The 22,272-nt window shown below is 39.9% G+C and overlaps 1 protein-coding gene across 7 annotated transcripts in view; it reads left to right on the top strand.

The window, feature by feature from the left end:
• The window catches only part of SYT7 (synaptotagmin 7), a 564,911-nt gene that overhangs the window by 213,026 nt on the left and 329,613 nt on the right, over positions 1–22,272 (top strand). For all 7 annotated transcript variants that reach the window (XM_077460750.1, XM_077460749.1, XM_077460751.1 and 4 more), the window contains exon 2: positions 3,101–3,204. In XM_077460750.1, coding sequence (XP_077316876.1) covers positions 3,101–3,204 — 104 coding nt within the window. The remainder of the gene's footprint in view (positions 1–3,100; positions 3,205–22,272) is intronic.

Here is a 22,272-nt window from a genome sequence, read left to right as displayed (position 1 = left end):
CTAAACGCAAATCGACTGTGCACTTTCTGAAGTGCAGTTGTCCTCTGCAAGTGCAGTTGCTCCAGAGGTTAGTAAACGAGTCAAAGCTTCACTTTTCAAAGAATACCCAATCACATGCAAGGAAAATTAAAAAAAAATGCATTTTTGTTTGCACATGATTGGATGATGGAAGTCAGCAGAGCTTTTGCTCATTTACTAAGCTCTGGAGCAACTGCTCTTACAGCGTGCAACTGCACCGCAATGTGTCTCCATTTGGTTATAAGGCTTTAGTATGCTAATTTTGGGACTGTTTATCCTAAAGTCTAGGGTGATGGCAGATTTAGCAAGCATATACTATGCTGCAGACATCGGGTCACCAGACATCTTAATTATGGGATAAGTATCATAGCAAAGTAGATTTGAGTTCCATGCAATCACATTCTTGAGAAAGGTTTGATTGTACTGTTGGGACCAATGGGAGGATTCCTAAACGATGGTGAATGGAGGGAACTAGGGCACTAATTCTTCTAGTCATCCAGCTCCCAGGGCAAAGACCTCAAACTGCACCCCCCTTTCCCTTAGGGTTAGGTTAAGGGTGCCCCCTACCCCTGCAATAAACCATTGTGCCAGGGGCAGCTGCCCCTCCTGCCCACCCCTTGTCCCGGCCCTGGGAACTAGTATAAGAATAGCCAAAGACTGGACTTGGAGAGAGCTTGACTGGATAGACTTGATGCAGAGAGACTTGGAGAGCTTGACTGAGGAGTTGCTGGAGAGAAACTTGAGGGGAAGCTGGACAAGAGACTTGGAGGCTGATTGTGGACAGTGGTAATATTGAAGGTGTCTGCTAGCCAGATAGCTTTCCAGTTTATGATTACTGGAATATATGGTCCTTAGTTTTATAAGTATTTCTCTTTCATGCAGAGGTTGTATTATTTGCTAACATCAGGTTCTGTTAATTTGCATCTGTAATGCTTATGACTCTAAAGTATTATTTTAAGTGCTATTTCCATGTCTATAACAAAGCTTGTTCAAGTTAATTCTTTGCGCAATATCATCTTTTTCACCTACAGTGTGTGTTGTGTGTTTCATTGCCACCATACCCCTAAAATAATGGTGAGAGGTGGGCATGGATTAATAATATTGATATTATATAATAATGTCTGTATTATTATTTGTGTAATCACCCCCCATTTTCTTACAATGTATTTTTCTTCTTTAGCTAAAGCTGTTCCAAATCTGGACAATTTCAACTGTAGTTGTGAAGAAAAAAAAATACAGTTAAGGGTTAAATCAGTGAAAAGTATGCAAAACAATCCCTACATCTAGAGATGTATCCTGCTGAATTTACAAGTACATCTGGTCTTTTATTTTGAAATTCAAGATTGGGCAATCATTTCTCATTCCCAAGAATCACTTATTGGTGAATAAGGCCATCGTTAATATTGAAGGACCAATAAGATGACAGAGGCGGAGAAGGGGGGATTGGACAAGATTGACTTTAACAAAGAAAGTCATGGTTTGCATATATATATATATATATATATATATATATATATATATATATATATATATATATATATATATATATATATATATATATATATATTTATAAGTCACCAACAATTTTCCCAGTGATTTCAAAAAAGGATAGACCTATGTGAGAAAAAGAATGGAAAGAGCAGTGTGACAAGTGGATTAGATAAAGGCAGTGTGAGATAAAGAATTGATAGAGAGCAGTATGAAAGTAGGGATGTAAAGAACAATGTGAAAGAATGGAGTAGATAGCAAAGTGAGAGAAGCGATATAGAGAGAATTGGGGAAAGGAGATGCGAGAGGAGGGAGAGAAAAGGTAGAGATGAACAGAGCAGTCAGAGCGGAGAGATAGAGAGGAGTGTGAGGGATGATAGAATGCTATAAAGGAGAAAATGCACAGTTGGGGGCTGTAGTGTCACACGCCTCTTGCTTTCTAACAGGCTTCCAGCTGGCTACCATGTTACTTGGCCATATGTCTGCCCTCTTCTGTATCCTAATAAATATTCATAAAGCAAAGGGAGTTCTAGGTTCCACACATGGGCATTTAACCTATTCATGTACAAAATGACTTATACTGCTTTTAGTCTACCCTCACTTTAATGTGGATGGATAGTTTATAGTGAAATAATAACACTGTAACACTCTTTTGTTATTTTTGAAAATACATTGTGACGTTACTGCGTCAGCTTGTGCTATCAGTGTAGATCATCTGCTGTGATTCAGCAATACATTGTATAACATTTTTAGTCACATGAAGGTTACCACATCAAATGAAACATGTCAGTTTTGACCATTATCTAGTTTTCATTTAGTGACATTATCATTATCGCCTGATCTTTCTCAGTGCTATTAGTAATGTAGAGCAATGTATAGCAGCAATAGCAATGTTTGACTAATAAAGGGAAGCAACCAAGACTTGCCTTACATGTATCACATTACTCTAAACCACTTTTTCTAACCAGGGTTCCGTGGAACTGTAGGGTTCCTCCAGAAGCTTCCAGGGGTTCCTTGAGCATTATACAACTTTAGACTCTCAGAGTATTAACCTCTGACCACAATGATCTTTTTAGCCATCTTTAAGGAGGGTTTCCTCTCAATGACCAGCAGTGTAATGAGCATTCTTCCCACTGAGCTGTACACTATGAGCTGCAGATATAGTGAGTATTATCAGGGGTTCCTTGAGCCTGGAAAGTTATTTTGGGGGTTTTGGGGGTTAAAAAGGCCAAGAAAGGCTGCTCTAAACAAACAAAATTGGATATATAAATGAATGCATATATCTTTATCTTTGTAGTGCATTGTTGAAAAAAGTTCATGATGTTTTTATTGTAAAAAAAAATTAGCAAAGTGCAATAACTTTTACCAATTAATCACAAATTGAAACACCTTGAACCCCAGTGCCAGAATGATTAAGAGTTACACAATTACTTTGTACACTTTTTTACAGTTATATTGCTGATCTTGATTTCTTAGTGAATCAACCCTCATTAGACACGGCATCAGTTTTTTTTTGTATATTATTGGTTTTTGTTCCTACATAATAAGCCATCCATGCCCCTGTTCACTCATGATTTTTTTTTTTCCCTCTTAGGATCTCCAAACAGTGAGGTAATTATAGTCTCCGGTGTCCTCGCCCTCAGCTTGAGTATCACTATTGTCATGTGTGGACTCTGCCAGTGGTGCCAGCGTAAACTAGTAAGTACTCAGAATTCAGTTATCTTTTTGATGGTTCTCATGCCTTCACAAATGCAATTGCAAAGAAAAGCATATAATGTGCATGCATTGAAATTTATCCATTTAAGATTTTTACTGTAGTTTTGTGGCACAATACATTGATCAGCGTGTCTTAGAAAAATAGTTCTTTAGGTATTAAAACACAAAAAAATGTATCAACAGCAAAATGGGCTTCAGTCATTAAACATTTTTGTCAAAAACTATTCAAATCACTCCACATATAACATACATAAGCTAAAGAGATATTTGAAATGTATACCCTAACCTAAAATAGTTTTATACATGTCATAACTTATATTACAGATGTCCATTCTGTTATAAAAAAAAAAAAATAATAAACAAGTTGTTTACTTTCTTTTTTAAAGCCCAACCCTAGTTGTAGCCCACACTAAACCCACCAAATTTCTAACAGCCTCCATGTCAGTAATGATGTGTGTCCACTCTTTATAGCTTTTTCCTATGAGTCCAGGAAACTTGATGATACACCCACAAGGGGCATGTCATTGACATCCTGGGCTCATCCTGGGAATGTGGAATGGGGATAAATTGGCATTATGCAAACAACATTCCTAAGTAGTACTCTTCTCCACACTTCAGCACTGCCCAACACTTTCTTAATGGCCTATAACTGGAGTGTAAAGAAGGAGAGTATGCTTTGCAAAGTTATTTTTTTTAATAGGTGTAGGCAACCAATAAAACTAGGCAAGATTTAAGAGTTCAAGTATAGTATGTGGAGTCTACACACTCTCATTTGCATTGCACCACATGTTATCCTAAAAAAAAGGCTTCATCTAATTTCTTTTTAAACTTGTAATATTAATTATGACATGTATATAACTTCTGTTTTAAACCTGAACTCCAGGGAGAAGAAAAAAATCTCTTTTTCAGTGGGGCTACCCCACATTGCAAGAGTTAAATGCTTGTTTAGCCCCAGGGGGCCACAACAAATGTACTTTTACTTATCTGTTCCTCTGCTTCTCCAACAACCACTGCAAGGGAACATGTTTTATTTCCCTGGAGATGGACATTAGGTAGGTACACTGGGGCTGATTTACTAAAACTGGAAAGTGCAAAATCTGATGAAGTGCTGCATAGAAACCAATCAACTTCTAGGTTTCTTCAAAGCTTAATTGAACAAGCTGAAGTTAGAAGCTGACTACCATGCACAGCTGCACCAGATTTTGCACTCTCCTTTTAGTAAATCAACCCCACTATTCTTTACAGTGCTTCACTGGTGAGCCTTTTTTTGGTTCCTTCTGGCCCTTTTTTGGCTAAAACTTTTTCTGTGAACTCTTCTGCCCTGCAATACAGCATATGCTAGTTAGCGGCTGTTTGTGTCTAAATATTCTTTGACCCACTGGACCAATGCCCAGGTATTAGGCATACGGTACTGAAGTATAACAAATTTTAGAGACTCTAATAGAGGGTCTTAGAATTAAAAAGATATATACAGTATATAATTTTTCATTTGCTAAAACCACAACAGTTCTTTGTGTACAGCCGTGGCCAAAAGTTTTAAGAATGACACAAATATTCATTTTCACAAAGTCAGCTACCTCCGTTTTTTTGATGGCAATTTGCATATATTCCAGATTGTTATGAAGAGTGATCGGATGAATTGCAATTAGTTGCAAAGTCTCTCTTTGCCATGAAAACGAACACAGCCACAGCACTCACCCGCACTGTGTTTTTCCTGTGTCCTCTCTTGGCGGTGCCAGCATCTCTACTATGGGAACCCTGGCTGTGACAGCTTGCGGCTTCACAGCCGAGTTCCCACTCTGCATGCACGAGCAGCGCTATGCTCTGTGACTGGTCCCAAAATCTTCTAGGAGGCTAGAAGACTAGCCTCCTGTCATGTGTCCAAGAAGACTGCTGGAGGGAGAGCTTCTGCTTTCGATCACCTAGGTGACCGGAACAGAAGTGGGAGCAGGTACCTGTCAAATTAGGTACCTGCTACCCCCCCTCCTACCCAAAAGCTCAGTTTCACAAACAGGAGCTGGGGAGGAGGCCTTAAAGCGGAAGTTGGGTTGGTTTTCATTTAGCAACTGGACCCCATAAGTCTGAACAATTATTACATTCTTATCAGACTATATGTTGTCTAGGATCAAATTAAAGTTACTAAGATGTTAGATGGGACGGGCCAATTGGTTGCTTGCGTTATTAAATTCCTAACGACTATTTACATTCACAAGAAGCTTTAAACCCAACTGTGCAAAAATTTGTAATGTGAATAAGTAATTCTGCTTAACAATGGTGGTACTCATTTATTTGTGCTTACAGACCAAGAATAGACATCAGGACCATTATGATCCCAGTGAGACCTAAATTATAGCAAAATTATCTAATATCCTAAGGCTTTCAAGGCACCGTTACATTTTTTTTTTTAATTCCCTCGGTGTTACCGATGGTTTGCATTTATTATTATATATGTGTATTGCAAGGTATAGAAGTTATAAGTTATCTAACTTATTGAAACCGGAATCTTGGATCTTAGATTGTGAAAAAGAAGTGCATATGAATTGACAGTGTGACTGCCCTTAAAGGTAGTTAAAGGTGTAACCTTTTTTCATGGAGCCAGTACATCTAGCTAAAATGTTTCAAGCAGGCTTTGGCTAACCATCTCATGCTGTGAGTACATCCTCATCAATGCATATTCCCTTTGTTTAACATAATGGCACTAAATGCCATCTGCTTGATATGATTACAGCCCTTGTGCTGTTTCATTTTACCCTTTGATGCTCTAACTAGGGGTGCTGGAAAATCACAGAGCTGCTCGCAAAGATCCTAAGTCCTATGGGGAGCATGTCTATCTGTTTGGATTGATAAAAGGCTTCAGTTTTCTCCCTGGGCCTGCTTCCATGTACAAAACATGGCTTTTCCCATGATAGTCCAAACAGATCCCAGGAAAAATACAATATGGGTGTTCATTAAACAATTTGGTAGCCAAATACTAACAGGAAAATAATGATATTTTAGTGGCTATTATTTTGAATAGTATAGGAAACAGGAAGATAGAAATAAGTGTCTCAGTGGTCGCCCCTACAGCCTGCTCCAACCCCTGTCCTGGTCAGAACTTGGTTGTGTGACCTGTGATGTAATGTGACAAAGTGCAGAGGATGCATAAGCGGCCCTGTACTAGCGCCTGTGTTTACCAGCACAACCTTGCTATTTAATAATCTTCATGTTCATATATGCACTTAAAAATTATGGCTGCCCTCATGTGGGTAAATAATTAAAAACTCTAAGCCCTTGTACACACGGTCGGACATTCCGACGGAAAATGTCCGATCGGACCGTGTTGTCGGATAATCCGACCGTGTGTGGGCTCCATCGGACTGTTTCCATCGGAATATGCAACCGACAAAGTTTTCCAGCTTGGCTGTAAAATTTTCCGACAACATGATCCGTAGAGAATGTAGAGAATTCCGATCGGACAAAGTGCCATGCATGCTCAGATCAAATTTCTACACCAAAGCTATTGGCTACTAGCCTGAACGTAGTCCCGTTGTAACGAAATAACGTCATCATGCTCAGAACGATCGGATTTTCCGACAACTTTGTCCGACCGTGTGTATGCAACAGTTTCGGACAAAATCCAATGGATTTGGTTGTGGGAATGTCCAACCGTGTGTACAAGGGCTAAGGAGAAACAAGAGTTTTGTAGTACAAGCTAAAAAATTGTTGGGGTCAAGCGGATAACCCTCACATAATAAAAAAAATATTTAATGATGATTATCCTTAAAGGGGGGGACAAAAGCCTTTTAAGTATTTTAGATATATAGTACATGTGTAATAGTGTTATCAATGTGTGTTCTCTGCTGTAAGGATTGGTGATCAGAAACCAACATGCGATCTTGGCTGTCTGTGCAGGGAGCTAGGGAACTATTACTATTGGCAAATAATAACAATGGCAGATAATAACCTGGGGTAGAATGCAGAAGGACCAAAGTTAATAAATTTTTCCTAATGTTTAGGTAGCCCTGACACAAACACAGTAATAGGGAAAGGCTTAGGAAGAAGGCATGGCTTACCTTACATTGATGACATGCCATGTAGCATTTCATTTGTGCTAAGCACTCTGCCTTCAATAAGGCAGCAAGTGGCAGCCGTACTGGATGTGTACAAGGATGCCCAAACATTTGTATGTGATTTGGTAATGTTGATATGCCCGTCTTGTGTAAGTTGTAATGATAGGTTCACTTTAATCTGAATGGTATTACTATTCTTTGTTCTCTATCTCTCTCTCCCTCTCTATATCTAAATACATCTATATATATATATATATATATATATATATATATATATATATATATATAACCTGTACACCATTTAGAATGTTAATTTTTGATGCACTTTATTGACAAGCATATTCCTTTACTAAAACACATAAAAATTACCACTTAACAGTCGGCTGTTTTGCTCCTAAGTTGTATAACCTAGTAAAAGCTGCGAGGCAGGCTGGTGTGCAGACTACGATACAGAGCTGGCGGGAAAACAGCTTTCCTACTGGTGCACTAAATTCCCATCACGGATATAAAAAATGAGGATCGTGCTGTGAATTCTTTATTGAAAAAATGCTGGGGAAGCTTGCGTTATGTAAATTGCCTGAAAAAATCTGTTAGCTGAAATGAATTTAATAAAACATACCCATGGATAAACCCATAAATTAGCAAGTTGGTAATGACAGTTTTCCCTCATATTGTAAAAATTAATTTTTGGTACTGATATTCTGAAAAATAGTACATTGGACCTTTGGAGCATGCAGGGTCTGTTTTGACACTGTCCTTAATGCTCCTCCATCAGGTTTCAGGAATGCCCTTTTGCATTCATAATGTGAAAGCAATCAAGAAGGGATGCTTGCAGCCAGTGTTGCTTTTATTCCCTGGAAGATACATTTGATATGCAGCAATGTTAGGTATGATTCTCTTGCTTTAATACCCATAGGAGAAGTGTAGCACTCATAGATATATTGATATATGTAGATTACAGACAAATGGATTTCTGTCAGTTTATCAGGAAGATCAGTTTATATGTATTACTTTCAAAATCCGTACATGTAGGTATCTCATTGTTCGGGAACGGATGATGAAACCATAATAATTTTATATAAAGGGCCAGTCCCACTAAAACAATTTCAATGATAGGTGCAGTCAAGTGGTTTGGGTCTCTAGGACATTGTTCCCCAACCTTTTTTCAGTTGCAGCACCTTTTAAAGTTATGTTCGAGGCATCCCATTTTAAAATGTAAAAAAAAATAAAAAATAGTTTCATATCAGCAAACCAATATTAGAGGTTAGTTGTTATTACACTTTTGCAAACTGGTACTGAGTAGAATTTTAGTGTTTCTCTTCTCTCTGTTTCTCTCCCTCTGTCTGAAATCCTGACCCCAGTATTGACAGAGAGGGGAGGGGAGGGGAAGAGCAAGCAAGGATTCTGTGCAGGCTTCCAGTGTCCCCCTTATCAACCAATGACGTCACCGGTTGTTAGGATGACAGTGGTGACATACGGTGCCCAAGGTTGTAGTGCAGCACAATGAAAAACCTGTGTTTATGTAACAAAATGGCAGGCTTAATCCACTTGCTGGCTTGTTGACAGTTTTTGGGTAATTTATGGCAGTTTTTAGGCATTTTGCCAAGGCACCCTTGCAGAAATCTGAAGGCATTCTGGAGGGAAAAGGCTTCTTTAGGACTCTATTAGGATACCTCTCCACCATAGTCTCTGGCTCTGTGCCAACCCAACTTTTCATGCTCTCACTTCACCATAATATAGAATGCATAATAACAAAATGAAACAAACCTCATTGTAATGGCTTCAGTCAATATGCAGATCCATAAACTCAAGAACACAGCCAAAAAGGGTTTAATATATACAATATTAGACAAACCACTCTGGACTTTATTTTTGATCTGCAGCCACCTATTTTCTAATGTGGCAAAAAAAGAAAATGATGGTTTCTTGTAACCATGGCAGTTTGGGACACCGCCCCCCCCATCAATAAGCCAATGTCTGTACATAGGGAAACAGGTAAACTCAGACTCGCCATACACTTTACAATCTGGCTGTACAATCTACTTTAGATCTACCAACAACTAAGAATTAAAAGGGCCTGCCAGACTGTAAATTTTAGATCCTCTTTAAATAAGTTGGTAAATTTAGAGCTGATGGTACAAAGTTTGTACAGCCAGATTGTAACATTAACAACATATTTCTTTCTTTATTATCTTGACAACCCCATCGGCCTGTCCTGTCTGCACTCTAAATCATATAACGTCATATATAAAAAAAAACGTATAAATGGCCGCAGTTTCTTCCATGTTCTCTGTGCCAGCCCACTAATGCCAGCCCACAAATGACAGATGCACCAGATGTCATGCATGTTCTATACTAGTTCTGGTGCTGTTTATCATCTTTGAACAAAAAAATATTTTATTTTCACAAGATCTTGCTGAGGAATTTGTGATATATTTGAAAGTTTCTAAAATCCTGTTAATGTATATAACTGAGCTGGAAATCACGGTGCTTATCTTCATCAAAATCAGTTCAATGACAAGTACTTTAACTAACCATAAAATTTTAGGTTTCTCTCGTTCAGCCCACTGAACAGTGTGAATGGAGGAATCTGCACTGTTGGCTGCTCTATTCAAACAGCTACAGCAGCAGCTGCTTGAATACCTGAACAGTAATTGCGTCTGATAGGACACAGTCACTGCTTGGTCAATCATTTTTTTTTTTACCAGGCTCAGTCGATTTTTGCAGACAGGGTCAACCACAGATTGAATTTCAGCCTGAATCAGCAGGAATCACTGCACAACATAGGTAGAAGTACTGTATTCTACATGGCTCTATCTCGTGTCCTAGGAATGCCAATATTTGGCACTCCATTTTGAAATAGCTTAGTTAGAAACTTTTCTACCGTGTATACATTGTGTTATGTTGCTCTGAATTATGTCGGTCTTGGTCTTCTTTTTGTAATGTCCATTTTCTTATATTTGTCTATATGTTTTTTCTTTGGCCCTTCACTCGGGTTATTGTGTGTAGGACACATCACCTGGGGGCATTATAAGGGGCATATGGGGAACACAAATAAAGTAACATGTATCTGTTACAGGGTTGTGATAACAATGATCTCTGATGGTATCATGCTCCATATCTAGTCTATATTTCATGTAGCATATTCTCAATTACTGGCTGTTTTCTGTGGCATGTACACAGTCTCTTACCATTTCCAGTGGCATGTCTGCAGCTTCTGAACATCTTATATAGCAATTCCACAGCCTCCAATTATCTGTGCCTATTCATATTTGCCATGCATACAGACAATATTGCACAATTGTCCTGAAAACACATCTGGAGGTAGCATAGAAAAGGGTGTCACAGTTGGAACAGGCAGGTATTTCCACTTTTTACAAAATGTAATCTTTTATTCAAAACATGCTGTATATAATGTAATCTGAATGTCCCACTCTCCGCTTGAGTGCTTCCGTCAGTATATCGCTTCCTAAGATCTGGAACATGAGACCAGTGGATCTGGCTAAGTTACCCCAAGAACTAGGCAGTACCAGTTTTGAAGTAAACCAGAAAAAGAGCTGTTTATTTGAACAAGTACACAGGCTTTTTTACAGTTGAGAAGGACATTCCCCCCTTCTGATCAGATTACCCTAACAATACAAACCGCACACAGTAATATAATTCCAACAACACAAATATACTATAAACATGACATTAATTAACCCCTGGATGACTCAGAGGTCTGACCTTCCATGTCAGACTTGCCGTCTCCTAGCTCACAAACTACAATACACATTATCATAAGTATAAACACAGAACACCTTCAGACAATAGCAGAGTTAATTAGCACAAACAACAATGGGTGAAAGACCCTTAGGCGGCACACTAGACCTACTTACAATAAACACATTTTGGCAGGGGGCCCAAGATAGGTGGCTTGCTGATGACATCAACATCAGCTATGAGTACCATTCTGGCAGAGACTATCATGGCCTTTTTAATAGTGTCCTTTTGCATTACATAACAGAACACAACTTCCCAAATGCTTGCAGCTCCCTCAAATGCCAGGGCCCATAGTCGGTAACCTAGTATTCAGTACCCTCCAAAAGCCTCTGTCCCGGGTGAGTCTATTACATATATAGAGATACAAGTTATAGGTTCCTGGAATAACATTCAGAAACGTTTAGATTGATGAATGTAGGGAGAACATCTTACAAACGATTTAATCTGATTTGTTGCAGTAAGTGCTGAAGTGCTGATTTGGATTCTATGATATAATAAAGTGAAGCATAGTGTTGGATATCTGAGCTCTAAAAGAAATATTGAATATCAATAGCTCAGGAAGCCGAGGGGAGGTAATGTTATCTATCATATCATCTTAGATTTAACTACACACAGGACAAATACTGCACATACATCCAGTAAAAGCAACATGTTTGCAAAAGCAAGAGCTTGTTAAACTTTTCCTTGGTGCTAATATTAAAGCAAATCTCTGACCCAGACATAACCACACAACTAATTAATCGTTATCCTGCATTATGCATAATAAGGCATTCTGCTACAACAATTTACTATTTTGTTCATAGACAAGAAAATAAATAATATTCCCCCTTCCCCCATAATTCTAACGTTGATTGTGAAATGCCTTTTTCTGTGCCGCACATTATTAAAGAAGAATTCTAGGAATGTTAAAACTGTAAAGTTTACCAAAACCCTCTTAAGGGACCATAAAGTGGATATAAACACTCTCCTATACCCAGTGAAGTGAACAGCCTTGGGATGATACACAGAGATGAAACAAATCTCCCTACATAAGTTTTACATTTATATCTGCTGTCTTTCCCTTTCTATATTCTTTAGAATTCTGACGTAGTATTAGATTTTTTACTTCCTCGTTCAGCAGTAGCAGTGTAGTCTTGTCATACACTGTGTGACAGCTGATTGGAGGAAAAGCAAAGCACACAACCCCCCTCCACATACGCAGAAGAAAAAAGACACTTGCAGAGCTGTGCTGTGACAAGACAAGCTTTCTGCTAATCTTTTTATAGCAACCTCCCACGACACAAATTTCAGGCAGGTTTTAGCTCGGGTGACAGAGAACTTGTCAGAAGTTATTGTGCTGATAACAGAGAAACGAAACAGCAGAAAGACACGGGACTTAGTGTTTTGGAGAGAGATAAGTAAACACTGCAGATATATGTGCCCAAGCCAGATTTAATGAATTGGGTTTACATCCACTTTAAGGGCAAGCCAGACCAAAGAATATATAAAAATACAAATTTCCTTGGTACCAATATAAAACACTTTTTTTAAAAGCACTATTTTTTAAGCAAGTGTTATATAAGAAGGCCAGTATGGTGGCCTGAATTAATGGGAGGAGTCTGGGGAGTATATAAGCAGCCCACTAACCTGTATCCCTTGTAGTTTCCCGTGCACGATAAGATACACCACTAGGCTGACTCTTCCCAGCTCACTTTGTGGTTTGTGAGTCTCAGCGCTCGATTATCAGTGTGTTGAGGCTTTTCCGTTCATGATCTTTGCCGGCGGTTCTTGCTCACTGTTGCAGGTAAGATTCAAACCTTTTTCGTATCATACACAATGTCACGATTCGTTATGTTTCCTATCCCGCATCCCTTTCCTAGTTGGCTGCCTCTGAGTCGTTGTCGGTCGTGTCCCGACATCATTTGGCACACAGGCGTATTAGATTCATAGATTCTCTCTGCTTTGTCTGTTATCCTATCTACAAACATATGATTTGTTTGTAGATCAAAGCCACCGAGCCACTGTTGGTCGTTGTCTGACATTACTCGGCACAGACTTTGCAGGTTGTAGGATTCACGATCTATGGGGTTGCCGCCTCATCCCTTTGGAGCCCAGCATGTATTGATTGCATGGGTTCTGTGGCTGATTGAGATGCTAATTAGACTCACTTGGTGCCTTGTCTGCATTTGATTAGCCTCAGGGGCTGTGTAGTTGGTATGTGTTCAGTTTTGGAGGAGGGTGGCAACCCTAACACTCTACCACAGCCCAATTCGAAGTCCAGTCGCGTCTGTGACATAGAAATTTGAGTTCTCGACACGACATAACACAATTTTATCCTTTACACACACCACAGCTTCCTGCAGCTTGGTCTCCCCCGTTGAGACACCTGCCACAAGTAACCATCCATTACTCATACCTTTCATACATACGTTTGCACTCATTTACAACTCATACGATACTCCAGATTCGTAACGCCAATACAAGTCGGCACAATTCTTTTCATTGCCACGAACACACGATCACGACATACAATTAAACATGACCATGGTTCATCCCCACACATGCTACAATTTCTCTGCTGTCCTTGTTTTCGCCTCCCTCATGAGGCTACTTTCTTGCAACACGCTATTGCAAGCACGTCTCCAGTGGCACATGATCTAGCCACTCATCGTCTCCAGTGGCGCACGACCCGGCCGCTCACGTTTTCTTGTTTGTCTTCTCTCCCTTAGGTCAGTCGAGTTTAGGTTGTTCCATCCTGCACAAGGTTGGACGTGTTTTCAACAGGAAAAAAAAAGACAAACGTTAAAAAAACGGAAAAAAAAAACAGGCTCCGCACAAGGTCACCTATGGGGGGGGGGGATCAATCACATTTAAGGGGCGGGGCTGGGTTCGGCGTCTATTCACGCCAGGTTAAAAACCTGGGCTCTCATCTCACCTTGTCCACAGTTTCCCGGTCGACTGAGTATTCTCGACCTCAACCAGGACTTTTGCAACCAGGGCAGCGAGTCAGGAGGTGTAGTACATGGGTTCCACCCTTACATCACCCTGCAGCACCCTTTTTACCATGTTGACTTCACATATACAACTTGGGCTTCTCATCGAGTGTTAGCTACTGTCTCATTTTCTTTTCTCGACTTACTATTTTCGAAGGACATCACCTTCACCTACCCAAATATGGTTGTTATACTGTGGGCTTGTAGACAGTGCAAGTGTTGGCATTCCGAACATATGTCACGTACTATAAAATGCAACATTCCTACCAGACTTCAGCTTCTTGCCCCTGTACGCACTGGGGTTCTGGTTTCACAGGTTTGTGTTTGACACAAACCTGCTATTGGTTACCTGCCCAGTCACCTCCTGGCTCATCTTGGTTACCCCATACTCTTTGGAGTTTTCTAAATATCCACTCAACAGCATTCATCGGCCAGAATGCACTTGGCTTCTTCACTGTGCCCATTGTTCTTTTTTCTGTCCTTTATGTTCCTTTGTAAGCCTTCCTTGTTCATGGCCCACGCTGTCAAAGCCATCCTACTCAGCGTCCAGAAACATCAGTCAATAGCGAGTAGAGACCGCTTACCCAGCTCAAATGCCACATTCTGGAATATGTTGGCTATCCTGTCGCGGTCCCCCTTTGGCTTACTGCCCAGCCTGGTCATCCAAGTGGCTATCTACCTGGCCTTCTATGGTTTCCTGCGGCTAGGCGAGTTTACCTACAGTTGCCCCAGTCACCAACAGGTGCCACCTAGCCCGCCTTCAAGACCATTTTCATATTACACCTAACAGTGTCCAAGACCAGTACGGCTATGGCGTTGACATCAAGTTCCTCCAGACCCACAATGATTGGTGCCCAGTAGCCGTCCTTGACCAGTTGTTGACACACCGGCTTAGCCAGTCTAGCTCCAGCCCATTGTTGCCTTTTCCTACTAGCCCCCTGAGTGCTAGCCGGTTCATTAGACATTCCTTGCCATTTGTATGAAAGACAAAATCCAGGCACATGCATTCGGACAAAAGTCCGAGGTTTTGTCTGCGGAAAATCTGATTGTGTGTGAGAGGCTTTACTTTTATAAATACACTTACCTGCCAACATGTTGCCATTTCACGCTTTATTAAATTCCTCTCCTAATACAGAGAGGCACAGTCATTTCAAAATAAATCTATATTGCTATTAGCTTTGTTGCTGCTTTATATTTAAAATGTTTTATTCACTTTTTTTATCTTCAGGAAAAAGTCATAGCCATACAAATATTTGATCCATCATGGCTACAATATTTTTAACATTGAGCTCACTTATTGTGAATGTTTGAACCCCTCGAACTGAAAGTAACAGTTCAGACATAACAACCTCGAGCTGCACTCTGTTGATGTCAATCATAATACATAATAGTATTATGTTATGTGGTTGACATCAATAGAGAGCAGCTTGAGGTTGTTACGTTTGTGGATAAGTGGTGCGGGATGTGCTCCATAAGGGACCAGCAGCTGGAGCACAAGGGAAGCTGACAGAATATCACACAGGAGGCTTCCAGTAACACTATTTAGACAATGTAACAATTCTGTCGGTCAGAGAGTTGATTCAATTAAAAGTTTGATAAATATGCATTGACTAGGTTTTTTAATTAACTACAACTGTGCACATGACCTTTTTGCTGTTGACTGCCAATTCTATTTAGTAAGAATAACATTTAACAAATAAATGTGTATGTAAGGGGGAACATACAATTTAAAGGCAATTTAAAGCTTAGATGTACAGTATTTGAATGTAACCATCCTAGACCTAATTCACATTTGTGCATGCATTGATGTCTGTTGCATTGAACATGCCTGTTCATTTTAAATGAGCATATGAGATGAATTTCTCTCCTGAACATACTTCTCACTTTTATACCCTCCACACACCTCTCCTGCACATACTGCCCACTGTCATACCTCCACACTCCTCTCCTGCACATACTGCCCACTGTCATACCCTCCACACTCCTCTCCTACACATACTGCTCACCATCATGCCCTCCACCCTCCACTACTGTACATATTAGCCACTCTTATAGCAACAAACGAATTTCCTTGACTTGTTTTGTATCTTACCTGTTCCTCTCCTCCACATACTGCTTACCCTCATACCCTCATTACCCCCACACTCCACTCTTGCAAATACTGGCTACCTTCTTACCCTATGCCAGCTGAAATACAGTCATTTCATTGATAATTAATGTACACATCACTATTATATTTTGTATAAAGGAGGTGATCCTGACAGAAGGATGCTGCTTTGGACACCAAAGGTTGTGTGCCTACAGACTCCAGTCATAGAAACCTGACTACTCACTAAGTAGACGTTACTTTTGTGAGGCCTAGCAAGGAGGAAGGCATGGCGATTCAGTGCCATGAGGAGAAACCAGAACTGATGAGAGCCTTATACTGGGACAGTGCATCTTCTATGTAAGGGTCAGCTCATCTGAACCAGTCTGTTAGCTCTGTTTGGGCTGTGGCCAAAAAAACTGGACACAGACTCTTCCAAAATAGCCTCAAAGCATAGCTCCCAATAGTCAATGATTTGAAGGGACTGTCCCTAATTTTGGGGGACTATCTCTGATTTGGAACAAAGTCCCTCTGTCCCTCTTTCCTCCTCATTTGCCCCTCATTTTGGTCTGATCTATATAGTTGTATAGAAAAAAAACGTTTTGCATTTCAAAAAGTGTTTCCAAGTGCAAAACCGCTCATCCAATTTTGAAATGGTTGTATTGGTAAATTTCAAAAGCCTGTATAAAGTAATAGCAGTGATAAAAAAACACACTTGTGGGTTTAACTAATATTTTTTTTGTATACATTTCCTTTATTAAAATGAGGGGGGGGGGGGGGGGCGGTGTCCTATACCTACATACTTTTGCTAATAGGTGTCCTTCATTCCCATCTAAAAAAAGTTGAGGGGTATGTCAAAGCCCATGTTTGCAGACTTTCTTCCAACAACCAGTACCTCTCTATTTCCTTATTAAGTATAGTCTTTGGTGACCTCTTTGTAGATAAAAGCATCACTGGAGAGAATGACAAGTAAAGGGAAGAGTTCTACAGAGAATAATCTAGCAATCTCAAATACACAAAACAGGACATTAAATCTTACAGAAATAAGGAATTAGAGCTCTTTCAGTGAGTGAGTCAGTTTACTTAGATGTAGTAGGGACTTCTACATCTACAGTAACTGTCCACCTACTGCCCTGCAGTGCTGTCAGTCATTGTGACAGATTTCGAAGTGATTTCAGTCAATGTTTATATGAAGTAATTTGATGGGAAGATGATTAATTTACATGGTGATTCATATTTTGGCTCAATAATAAATGCTGGGAGATTGATCTGTGGGGTCACATATTCACTGTGGAATCATGATTAGTGTATATAAATTTTTTTTTAAGAAATCACATATTATTACTTTATTTATGTTTCTTTTAGGGTTTTGTATATGTTACAATTTAAGTTTTTCCAGGTGGTTCCAGACCTTGATCTGGTTATGAGAATCTATTGGCCTCTCTGTGCTTTAGTGTTTGAGGGGGATTCGTTTAGGGTAGAATTCACATTGATTTTTAATAATGGTATGCCTGTGCATGCCTTTTGAATGTATAATATTTAGATATAATTTCCTTTGTGTTATTAAATTATTTATACATTTTGTAGTTGTACATTGTTGTGGGACATCTTTTCTTCTTATATACTTGGTGATACTTTTTATTATTGGGTGTAGACCCTATTTGTGTATCTCAGAGGCAAAATATGAAGGGACACATTAAGGGTGGAATGCACATGGTCTCTGAGCTGGTTCTGCCTTTGGGTTTCCTAACTCTTGCCTAAATCTGCTTTGGAAGGAGGAAGGACAGGGATAGATTTTTTCATCTGTTCCAGGCTGTTTATTGGCTCTAAGTTCCCGTGTCTATTTATGCTTCTTAACCACTTGCTTACAGGGCACTTAAACCCCCCTCCTATCCAGACCAATTTTCAGCTTTCAGCGCTGTCGCACTTTGAATGACAATTGCGCAGTCATACAACACTGTAACCAAATTAAATTTTCAGCTTTTTTTCCCCCAAATAGAGCTTTCTTTTGGTGGTATTTTATCATCTGTGCAATTTTTATTTATTTTTTTTTAAATGTAAAAAGAGCAAAACTTTTATTTTTATTTTGTTTTAACACTTTATAAACGGGTAATTTTTGTCCATCATTGTACATTGTACATTGTACGTTGATGAGGTGGCAGTGATGGGCACTGATGGGTGGCAGTGATGGGCACAGATCGGTTACACTGATAGGAAGCACTTCTAGGTGGCATTGGTGGGCATTGATAGGTGGCACTTATGGGCATCGATTGGTGGCACTTGTGGGCATCGATAGGTGGGCACTGTTACTGTTATAAATGAGGAATAATTGCCTCTTCCTTTTTGGGACCCATGTCCCTTTAAGATAAGCCGGTGATCTGCTTTTTTTTTCTCCTCCGCCGGCAGCATGAGGAGAAAAAAAAAAAGATAACCAAGCTTTTGTTTACATCGTGTGATCAGCTGTCATTGGCTGTACTAAAAAGCAGTGATATATCCAACTTTGTAACTACTATTACTCAGTTGTCCTGTTCAGTTAGTTCTATACAGAGTGTTAAAGTATCTGTTATGCCCACTGGGTAGTCATATTGTCTGTCTAAATTTTACAAAAGAACATTCACTTTATGACCACAATGAAAATTGGTGAAGATTCCACTGTCAACTATAAATAACTTTAGACCATAAGGATAAAATTAAGATAAATGGTATCTATAAAGATTATTTTCTCATGTCTCTACCTTCCAATATTACATATGTCAGGGTATGCTGATTTACAGTTTTAGTTTGCCTTTAGAATTCCCTGAAAAATTATGTTTGGTGTTGGGAAACAGATCTTGAAAGGATGGGGAGTTCAGTGAAGTACTGTATTTTGATTTGTTCTGCTGATTATAAATAAATAAAAATACCTATCTGCATTATTTTATTTTTTCAACTGATCAATTTTAGCTTTGGTTTGCGTTGTTGGGAGCATAGCTTGATACCCTCATATGTGCCATCCAGGCAACTGGTACAAGCAAAGTATCAATAACAGACGCTTTAATTAGGGTTTGGGGAGTCACCAAACCTACAATGCAGCCAGAGCATAAGATGTCTGAACAATAAAATATCCTAGCAAGTCTTTGTATTTTACCTGTTTTTATATCAGTAAGTGCAGGGACAGTTAGCCTAATAAAAGAAAGCCCTTATGCTAGTTAGTTTGTTTGCTTGCCCTGGTGGTAGTTTTACTTCTGAAAAAGATATCACTGTAACTGTTTAAGTAAATGACCAACATTGAATTAATAGGGATCTGTGTATTGTGTGCAGCACAATGGCTTACTGGTTGGCACCAACCACTAAGCCACCCCATTGTTGCCTTGCAGAAATTGATGCCTTAGTTCAAATCCTGACCAGGACACTATCTATATCATTTTGCTATGTTCTCCCTGTGTTTGTGTGGGTTTCCTACAGGTAATCCAGTTTCCCCTCATGCACCAAAGACATGTTGGTAGGTCAGTTGGTGTTAAAATGTTTTTTCAATAACTCGTAAACTTACAGAAATACCTTTTTTTGGTGAGATATATGTAAACAGAATAGTTATTCCATTCTTGTATATATCTGATTTTAGAAGAAGGCTTCTAACAATTGGGTATTTGCTAATTTGGCATTAGAATGTGTGTGTGTCTAAAGATCCCAACTGCAGCCTGTTGAGTGGATAATCCAGCTCTAATATGCATTTTAGGCATGGAGCCACAGAAAAGTAAGGTTCCAAGCTTATATGTATACCAAAGCATGAAATGCAGTCATGTAAGCAGGAACTGGGGAGGGGGATTATCTTTGTTTTAATCAATCTTGCTTCTGGAAATAATTTCTCCCCTGTTGACTCAATATATGGTGTAATTGGCGAACTACTGCTGTAGAAATGTATTTGCCAAACAGCCATTGGGATCAACACTGTGCTGCTTTTTTGGTAGGGAAGGTGTATGGATTTTTGCATATTTGCAGCATGTACTGGCTTTGTATAGGCTAAAGGATAGCAGGAAGCAAAATCAGCACACTCAGGGGCATTTCCTTAATAGAGGACCATTTGAGTTTGAGATACTCTTCAAAGTCTTTCTTAATTTCAATGAATTATATTGAATATTTACAATCAATGTTCATACATAGAAGAACTATTTGCAGTCTATTTTTTCTAAAGAACTCGATATACTGTATGTATCAAAAAGTATGATCTGAATATATGTAACCAAAGTGGGAAGAAAGAACATCAAATAGAACTGGGTTCCAGAAGGCTGAGCCTGAATCTGAAGAAAATGTAGACATGTGCGAAGAGTAATCAGAATAAAACTTGTATCCATACCTGGCTATTATGCTAACAGTAACACTGCAGACTGGGAACACATCAGACACAGATTTCATAATAAGTTCTTAGCCACATGATCCTTGTAGTATTTTATATTCAAAGAATATGTGAAGGAGCATCAGCTCCCAAAGTTAAAGGAAAGGAAGAAAAGAAATAAGGAGAAAATAAAGTATGCTTCCCAACTAGAGACCAACTCCAATCACCCCCTAAATATTGGACCCAAATGGGAGACTGTGGGGTTGATTTACTAAAGGCAAATATGCTGTTCACTTTGCAAAGGAAGTTGCACCTTGCATGGAAGTTTGCACCTTGCAAGGGAGTTTGCACCTTGCAAGAGAATTTGCATCTTGCAAGGGAATTTGCCCCAGAGCTTAGTGAATGAAGTGAAGCTCTGCTAACTCCCATTATCCAATCGCGTGCAAGCAAAAATGCTGTTTTTTTATATTCTATTTGCACGATTGGGTCTTTTATGCAAAGTGAAACTTCATCACATACACTAAGCTCTGGGGCAAATTCCCTTGCAAAAAGTAATTATTCTTGCAAAGTGAACAGCCCATTTCCCTTTATTACATGAACCTTAAAGAGGAGTTTCCGGCCCCCCATGAAAAAAAATTAAAAGTCAGCAGCTACAAATACTGTAGCTGCTGACTTTTAATATTAGGACATTTACCTGTCCAGGGTTCTCGCGATTTTTGGATAGGCTCTCGAGTGCTGCCACCAGGACCAGACTTACCATTGGGCTTGACTGGGCTCAAGCCCATGGGCCCCGTCCAATAGGGGGCCCCACGGGCCCCGCCAAGATACATAGCCGAGTGTACTCGGCTCGTCTCCACTCATAGTCATGCCCAGTCCCGCCTATGATGGACATAACATAGGGACTGGGCGTGACTGTGAGCCAAGCCGAGTACACTCGGCTACTCTCGCCTCCGCTCGGGACTGCGAGAGGACTTGAGACGACAAAGGACACTGGGGCAAGGCTGAAAATGTCAAGGCTACACTAACAAGGCTGCAAATGACACTGACAAGGCTGCAAATGACACTAGACAAGGCAGCAGATGGATGGGCAAGGCTGCAGATGGACACGGATAAGGCTGCATTGATGGGCATTTAAATAATAAAAGTTTTTTTCCTTAAACTCCCCTCCTAAAAGTTTTTTCCTTAAAATTCCCTCCTAAACTTGGGGTGCGTGTTATATGCTGGCGCGTGTTATACGCCGATAAATATGGTAATGTATAGAAGGTAGGGCCCGAAAGTGACAAGCCCATGGGCCCCCACCACCCTAAGTCCTGCCCTGGCTGCCACTGCTATTCATGGTAAGGGAAACTGGCAGTGAAGCCTTTCAGCTTTACAGTCAGTTGCCTACTGTGCATGCTCATAGTGCTGCACTTTCGAAATGGCCTGGCAGCCGGGGGGGGGGGGGGTGAACATCCGAGTGATGGCGCTGCGGTGCAGTCTGTCAGCAGCTGGGAAAGGTTCCTGGCAAAAACAGGTACCCATCTGCCTGAAAGGTGCCAAATGTGGCACCGGAGGGGGGGAAGCAACAGATAAGCGGAGGTTACACTTTTGGGCTGAACTCCGCTTTAAATCTCTTTTGTTTGCCTTGTAGGATGCTTTCCACATTTTTGATAAGCCTGATCTATCCACCACAGATGACTTCCAAGCCTTAGTGATAGATATTTTTGCAGCCAGAAAAATGTAAAGGATGAGTTTTTCAATTGCCAGTAATTGGTTCATTTAGGAGGACCATGTGAGCATTCTTGAGAATATTAACCATGTTGACAGAATATATCAGTGAAAGTGATCTTGTCCAATAGTGTTTGATTTGAGGGCAAGTCCACCAAATGT

The sequence above is a fragment of the Lithobates pipiens genome, unplaced genomic scaffold (genome assembly GCF_037356315.1).
Source record: "Lithobates pipiens isolate NorthernLeopardFrog02 unplaced genomic scaffold, aLitPip1_a1.2 Scaffold_10, whole genome shotgun sequence".
In the NCBI taxonomy this organism is placed as follows: Eukaryota; Metazoa; Chordata; class Amphibia; order Anura; family Ranidae; genus Lithobates; species Lithobates pipiens.
This window is presented reverse-complemented; position numbering and strand designations above follow the sequence as displayed.